The sequence below is a fragment of the Oncorhynchus masou genome, chromosome 31 (genome assembly GCF_036934945.1).
Source record: "Oncorhynchus masou masou isolate Uvic2021 chromosome 31, UVic_Omas_1.1, whole genome shotgun sequence".
Classification (NCBI taxonomy): domain Eukaryota; kingdom Metazoa; phylum Chordata; class Actinopteri; order Salmoniformes; family Salmonidae; genus Oncorhynchus; species Oncorhynchus masou.
The window spans coordinates 66384391-66392330 of record NC_088242.1 but is presented as its reverse complement, the minus strand read 5'-3'; the positions used below and the strand labels follow the sequence as shown (position 1 = coordinate 66392330).

The 7940-nt window shown below is 41.0% G+C and overlaps 1 protein-coding gene across 1 annotated transcript; it reads right to left on the bottom strand.

The window, feature by feature from the left end:
* Nucleotides 1-4169: 4169 nt before the first annotated feature.
* LOC135524299 (F-box/LRR-repeat protein 14-like) lies at nt 4170-6909 on the bottom strand. The gene has a single exon (XM_064951724.1). The coding sequence runs from the start codon at nt 6338-6340 to the stop codon at nt 5129-5131; it is 1212 nt and encodes a 403-aa protein (XP_064807796.1). The 5' UTR covers nt 6341-6909; the 3' UTR covers nt 4170-5128.
* Nucleotides 6910-7940: the final 1031 nt, after the last annotated feature.

Sequence of the window (7940 nt, the reverse complement as noted above, 5' to 3'; positions counted from 1 at the left end):
AAAGAGAGAGAGACGAGCTGGGTTTTAGGGCTTGCGGGGCTTTATCTCTGGCTGATTTACTGCATGTTCTGTGAACGTATCTTAAGACATAATAGGGAGGAATCCTAACTCAATATCCTAACTTGAACTTCCACACACATCTCCCATTGACATCAGTGTCTGATTGACCGGGGGGGGGGGGGGGATGGAGGGAGAGAGAGAGACAGGCAGTGGTTGGTTTTAGATGGTTTTGCACACAGCACCCTCTTCAATATGTGGTATGCAACGTTAGTTTATTTTAGCCACGTACACTTTTAGTAGTGGACCACAGGAGGTTGGTGGCACCTTAATGGGGGAGGACAGGCTCGTGGTAATGGCTGTAGGGGAATGGTATCAAATACATCAAAAACAAGGTTTCCATGTGTTTGAATCCATTCCATTTACTCCGTTCCAGTCCTTATTATGAGCCGTCCTCCCCTCAGCAGCCTCCACTGTAGTGCACTATATGGAATATGGTGTCATTTGGGGACGGTACAATAGAGTGGCCTTTGAGTGTGCAAAGGGATCAATACTGGACCTACATGAGGGACCTTTTTATTCCTCAGTTCTATTGGTGCTACAGCTTGACATAAGACATGAAGAGATAACCAGTCATAGGATATCATCCAAAGTTTCTATAGATATGACTTTGTAAAACATTATCATTGTTTAATTTATGATTGAATTATGTTCCCTGAGATTGACGTTGCCCCTTTTGTGCATTTTTCCAAAGCTTCTGAGTGTACGGTTCTTGTAATGAAATGATAGTGAATCCTACTTAAAAGGATATGAAAGTCCCTTCCCAGTGGGTTTGAACCTTTTTTAAATCAATTAGTAAATGACTCATTAAATACGTAGTGACTAGGGTTGAATATTTTCCCGGTGTTTTAGAAATGTTCCGTCCCGAAAATAAATCCCTTTTCTCCTGGGTAACCTGGCGTTTCCCACCAAAACCGGAGGTTTCATTCAAAATAATTATAAAGCATATATGTTTGGATTTGATTAGAGCTTTGATCAGCATAAAAATTCTAACCTGAATCTACCTGAGCCTGATGAGCCATATATTTTAAAAACATTTATGAGCCCTACATTAACAACATTTAATGAGCCTAAGCCCAAAAATGCCCAAATGATTATGCCATTATCCAATACATGTATGATAAAGGCTACTGCACATTATGCGTGACAGAAAAACATAGAAGCCCCTAGATGTAGCCAGCTATAGCCTTTGCTCTCTTGGTTAAATAAATGAAACTAGCTCCAGTAGGCTAATCTTTTTGACTGTGGACTGTCTTGTATTATATGGACTGGAATTAGGCACGTCATTGAAACCATGATGAAGCAGAAGAGAACATGCAATTCTGGTGCAGCACATGCGGCCTACAAAGTTCAAAGTATTGGCTAGCGAATTTGATTTTAATTTTGAAATATAATTGGGCCTATTTGTATAATTAGTAGGCTGACATATTTCTATACCTACCTGTTTATATACCCTGAATGTTATCCTCTTTCTCCCATTCTTTCCGTGCTTTCAACAATTCAATTAAATGCGTTTCGTTGTCCTTATCTTCATCATTCTAATGACATCCTTGAATAATATAGGACTAGAATTCGATGCAACAGGCTTTCACTTCGCTTCACAAAGATTGAATGGTTATGGGTCTAAATAAATAACTGCTATAGCCTACCGCCATCGCGAGTTCACTCATCTTTCAAATTACCCATGAGTTCTATTGACTTCTGTGTATAACATTCAGCTAAAAAGAGAAGGCATCCCTCTTCAAATAGTCTATTGGTATAGAAAATGCTAAAGAAAAAGATGTCCAGCAAGCTATTCTGGTCTAGCTTTTCCTGCATGGGACTCCAAGAGCTCAGGAGTGTTTTTTTTAAGGATTGAGGTCAGCGGAGCACAGGTGCTTGCGTATTGGATAAGAGACAGAGGCTATAAGTTAGAAGCTTATTATGCATAACCCATCATTAATTAGCTAAATATAAGGCTAATACTGCATTGAACGTATTACCCGTAGAAGGTAGGCTAGAACATCTCTATATATAGGGCTATATATCAATCTAGAACAGGATTATCTATTTTGGATGGAGTTGATGGAGAGCGACAGAGAAAAAACAAGACCCCCGTAAGCCAGAAGGAGATGGGTAAATTAGACGTGCATTAGATCTTTATATTACTGTAACATAGGCCATGCTGCAGCAAATGTAGTCCCACCTGTCACAAGAACAAAAAGTTGAGATGATAGGTCTACATGCATTATGAACTGTGCTCCATACTGAGATGGTCTGTCTGTCCCCACCCTGAGCGCTGATTCATGCAGAGGCCGTAGAGAAGCCAGATTTAGATATAGCATATAATATAACAGTTCCATTTCACACCATGCTGTTCTTATAAATAATTTCTTATAATTTACTGGTTTCTCGCAGTTATTTATCCCAGGGAAAAGCGAGTGATTTTTAGAGGTAAATCCCAGTAACCGGGTTCCCACCGTTCAACCCTAGTAGTGACTACATAAATGTAACCCAGTGGAAGATGTTGTGAATTCTGTAAAAAAAACAAAGTGAGAAGCTAAAAGCAGTGCAGTTAGTTGTCTATTTTGTGTGTGTGTGTCTCAATTTGTCTGAAGACAAAAGATATGACCGTACTGCCATAAATTGCAGAAAGTCATGTTCTATAAATATATATACATATAAAAGTATGATGTTGACCTTATGGATATATATGCATTGAATGTTTGCACAGAATTGTGAGGAGCAAGGCTCTCTGAACAAAATGGCAGACCGTTCTAGTGTCTTCAGCTAAAACTGGAGAAACATTTCTAAAAAATAAAAAAAACTTTTATAAATGTCAAATTACATGTAATCTTCAAATGTTTTCAAACTGTGACTGTGTAGAGGGAGAGTACTTTTTATTTTCTTTCATTTATGTATATTTCTTGAAATTTGTATGTATACTTTTTCCACATGATGTAAACGTATTACCCTGAGGTTCCAGTGTTTAGTTATTTCATATATCCGAGATGTTTGTGGGAATGACGCCCCCTAGACTGTGTTCCCCTGTTCTCCACATGTCTCACACAGTAGTCTGACCGTTTAGGACAGAACGGTCTCCAACCATGGTTCTCCTGATATTCAGTGGCCTGATTTACAGAGCACGCTGCCAGTCTCTGGCATTTAGAACTGCTCTGTACAGTACATTTCTATTTCAATCTGTCCATGGTTGAACAATGATAAGTTACAAATCACCTTGGTCTCCAGGACCAGAGTTGGAGACTAGGCTACTGTTTAGGTTATCTTATCCTGCCCCTTGTCCATAAACCAGGATGTGATTCTAAAGTACTCTCTATGGCCATCTCCCTTTCCAGAAGTCATTACTGACCTGATAAAATCAGAGGTAAAAGCAAAGGGTTTCACTGGTCAGCATTCACCTATCCAGGTCATGAGAACAGTTTTATTTCAGGAAAGAGGAAAAAAAATGTGTCTTTCAAAAAAGTTGCAACAGGGCCCTAGCCTGTGTATCCCTGCCCTTGCCTTAATGTCTGTGGACTCACCAGTCTGTGATAACTTTGTTTTCAACTCTTCATTCAGGAACACAGTGCTGTTAAAGGGGCTACTTCTAAAGTCATGGTTCTCGTTTTATTTTTTTAACTTTCTTTTGCATTTGTTAAAGAAATGTACTGCCTTCCGTCTGTGTTAATGATGAAAAATGTTATGTAAAATTAAAGCAAAAACAGACACGTTTGAGTATTTGCATTTTGTATGTATGTAAATAAACATATCCTATCAGTCTTTCACTCTCTGTGGGGATTTTTGTTTACAGTACTGCCATTGTGCATATTTATCAGCATAATTAAGTGTAACATAAAACAAAATGATTTGTCACACCGGATAAACAGCACAGTGATGCTGAAATGTTTTTGTTTTTTACCCAATAAATTACTGGGAGGTTATACATATGAAGTGTGCGACCCCAAATGGTTGTTTCTGGACCAGCATAACTTGTATTAGAGTAAGATAATGGAATGTCCCCTAATGTTCTGAACACCCTGCACCTTCTGCCATATTTAGTACCTGCTTTTTCATAGTAAGGCCCTCCTATAAACCTCAGGCGACAGAACTCAAAATAAACCATTTCGCAAAAAAAACATTCAGCATTTTTATTAATAAATATCACTGTTGTATGAATATAAAACCATTTTAAATTACCCTTTTTAAAAAAACACACCAATGATCAATCCATGAAGGCGCTACAGGAGAAAATATGATGTAGGTTATTGATATGTTGCATACAGACTTCAAATACATGCTCTTGATAACCAAGGGCAAGATAAAGTCTATTTTGCCACTCTCCATTCTAAAGTCCCCAGGGGGAGAAGGCAGATAGTTTACCCCTGTCATATCCACACTGTTCATGTTTACCAGAAGGAATTAGGAAAGGCAGATTACAATGTTAGATACAGTACAACTCCTCAGGCATTGAAACTACCAATTCAAAAAGGTGTACTTCAAAAACAAACTATTCACTTCAATTTGAAGTACAATGTTCTGGCTTACAGCCATTCATTATAAAAAATATATTTATTAACATAAGAAAAATACTTCTTAGTCAAAGCTTCAATCCAAGGCATTAAGGCCTTCATGTGCAGTGTTATTAAGAGGGACTGTGTTAGAACATAGTTGTTTTGCATGAGTCTATCATCAATACTGGTAAACAGTTAAAGGGAAAGTTGAAAAATGTGGCAGATATCCCATATTTTTTTTGTTTGCATGGAAAGACAGTGGGGTTGTGTCCCAGGCACTCCAGTTTCTTCAATGAATGAGGTAGCTAGTAAAAACCTTATAAAATGTGATACAATGACCGGATAGTTAACATGGAAATAAGGGAGAAAGCAATTATACCAAAATAAGGGGTGGAATAATGCTATGACAGCGAATGTTTAAAAAGGGTTGATCCCTTCTACTAAAATTAAGGTCACAGTATTATAGTTATTAAAAGGTAATGTAAAAGTATACAAGCTGACCCACTCTGGTATTCTATGAAGATGAAAAATAATACACCTTCCACGGTGAAAACCCCCACATCTTCCTCCCAGCTTGGCTTTCACCTCACTTTCTCACTCTCCGTCATCTGCCAGAGTCCCAGGTTTAACACTTTAAGGCACGGGAGCTGCGTTATCCTCTCCAGCCCCCGCTTGGTGATTTTGGTACACCCGTACAGGTCGATGCCGGTGAGCTGCGTCAGGTGGTCGGCGATTAGCTCCAGCCCCTTGTCAGTGATGCGTACGCACTGCCCGATGTTCAGGGTCTTGAGCTCGTGCATCTGGCGCACCATCCGGTTGATCCCGTCGTCACTGATGTGGCAGGAGCACAGGGACAGAGACTTGAGCTGGTACAGCCCCTGGGCAATGTAGGCCAGGCTCTGGTCTCCTATCTTGTCGCAGAAGGACACGTCGAGGCCAGAAAGCTGTAGAGAACCCATTGCCAGGTGCATGATGCCTGTGTCACTTATGTTGTCACACGACCGCAGGTTGAGGCTCCACAGGTGAGTCATATTCGACAGGTGGATCATACCGGCATCTGATATTCCTCCGCAAAAGCTGAGGTTGAGCACCTTGAGATTGGCCAGTCCCTTGGAGACGTGTTTGAGGGACAGGTCCGTCAGCTTTTGGCAGTCTTGCAGGGTCAGCTGCTCCAGAGAGAGGCAGCCTTCGGCAGCGCTTCGGGTCATCCCAGCCAGGTGACCGATGCCCACGTCTGACACATGCCTGCAGCTCCGCAAATTAAGGCTCTTGAGTTTGTGCAAGCCCCAGGCAATGAGCAAAAGGCCTGTGTTGGTGATGTTACTGAGGCCACCGAGTTCCAGCACCTCCAGATTTTTCAGATACTGGGCAATCCTGCCCAGGCTTGAGTCTGTGATTGGTTTGCAGAGGCTGAGGTTGAGGATCCGCAAGGAAGGGATGTCCTGAACAAAAGCATGTCCGAGGCCATTGTCCGTGAGGTTAAAACAGCCACATAGGTTAAGGCTTTCAATGTTTGGCATCCCCTGGATCACGTAGCTCAGGCTGCGCCGCAGGCTGAGGATCTGGACCTTCTTGATGCCCCGGGTATGGAGGCTGGGGAACAGGGACGGATTGGCCCTCCGCAGATGAAGCTTCGCTTCCACCCCCCTCCACACAGACTTGTGGTACGAAGCGTCCCTCCAGGCCGCACACACTTGGGCCACCCTACCTTTGTCCCTTACGTCCAAGTAACTGAAAATCATAGCTAAAATTTCCGGGAAAAGGCCAGATATGTGTGTCTCCATTTCAAACATGTTTGGAAGGGGAGAGGTTAGCCAAAACTAACCAGGTATCCTATTATTCGAGTAGGCTAGCTAACGTTAACAGTTCGCGAAGTTAGCTAATGTAACTCAGAAAAAGAACATGTTCAAAGTCCAGGAATCCCAAGCCAGCTTTACATAATACATATCTGAAAATCCAACGCGAAGTTTTCAGGTTGTGTTATATTATTCCGAATCAACTGAGAGTTTGCTAACTGCTTCCCGTGAAAACGTAGATAACTAGCTGACGTTAGCTTGCCTGGCTAATAGTTGCCTGGCTACTAGGCTAGCTAGCGAACCATAAGGCGGAAAACAGAGACGGTCAGGCGACTCTACCCATGTTCAAGTCAGATGACGGTTGTCGTTCTTCAAGTGGATCCAGTCGGTCGTTCATTTTCAAAATAAAAACTGAAAATGTATCTCTTAAACCCGCAGTATTATTTTCTTCTGTGAAATGGGTAAAAGGGCACCGTTTATATTAGCATTTCAGTTCTGTTGATGGATTCATGGCGCTTCTTCCCTTGGCTACGCTGTGCTGCCTTTGTCTGGCCAACCATTTCAAACTGACGACGTAGGAAAAGCAGTGCTTGGTGGGGGGGTACAAAAACAATTAACATTAATATGAGAAGACGTAATAAATGTAATTGGCCATATTTAATAACAAAAATATTAAAAAGTTTGAGATTTTATAAATAATCACTTTCCTCAGAAATTATTTTAAAGATAATAACCTTTTTTAGGACCACCACATTTTTTTTATTTTTGGTTTCGCCCAATTCGCTACAAGTTAGTGGTCCTCTGGAAGCGACTGTAAATCAATGAAATTATTTTATTTTAATCCATTGTGAATGATAATATATTCTCACAGTGTGAAATAGTATAATGTAACGCTCTGAGGATCCCATATAGCCAGTGGAAATTTCATAAAATGCCTGAATTTTTCCCCACAGATAGAAGGGGTAACTCAGACACGTCACGTGGGCTAATAACCGTTTGGAACGTTTTCTCACTACCAAATATGGTAGTGAGAGGAAATTCAGTCGGTAGCGGGAAAAGATGCAACTAGGTGAAACTGGTCCGATCTTCTGCACATTGTCTCATCGATTAAACATCTGATCTCAATACATTTTCTGTTCCCAAAACTACAAACCTGTTACGAACACAGTGCCCTAAAATTTCTAGACTTGACGCTATGCCAAAGATTTTTTAGCAGGAGTACAAGGTCGAATTGAGTTTGTGCGCACGCGCACTTCACAGAGGAGGAGTTCCCTAACGGAAATATGCAAATAGGTGCTACAACGCGCCATTAAACTCGTGCTTGGTTTTGAACCTCCTTGCTTGTTCTGCTCACGATGCTTCCTTTGCTCCCATGTAAACGACAGAGATGAATTATCTTGGGTTAGTTATACATGTATTTGATTTCCCTTTTCAAAAACGGCTGTGTCTGTCCAGAGATCACTGACGTGGGGAACTTCGAGGGCCTGGAATAGGCACATTAATATCCCGTTATTATTTGGGATACTAAAGTATTCTGTTTTTGAGATAATCAAAAAACCTTGTATCCAGGTTATGTTAAACCAGGACAAAATGCCAG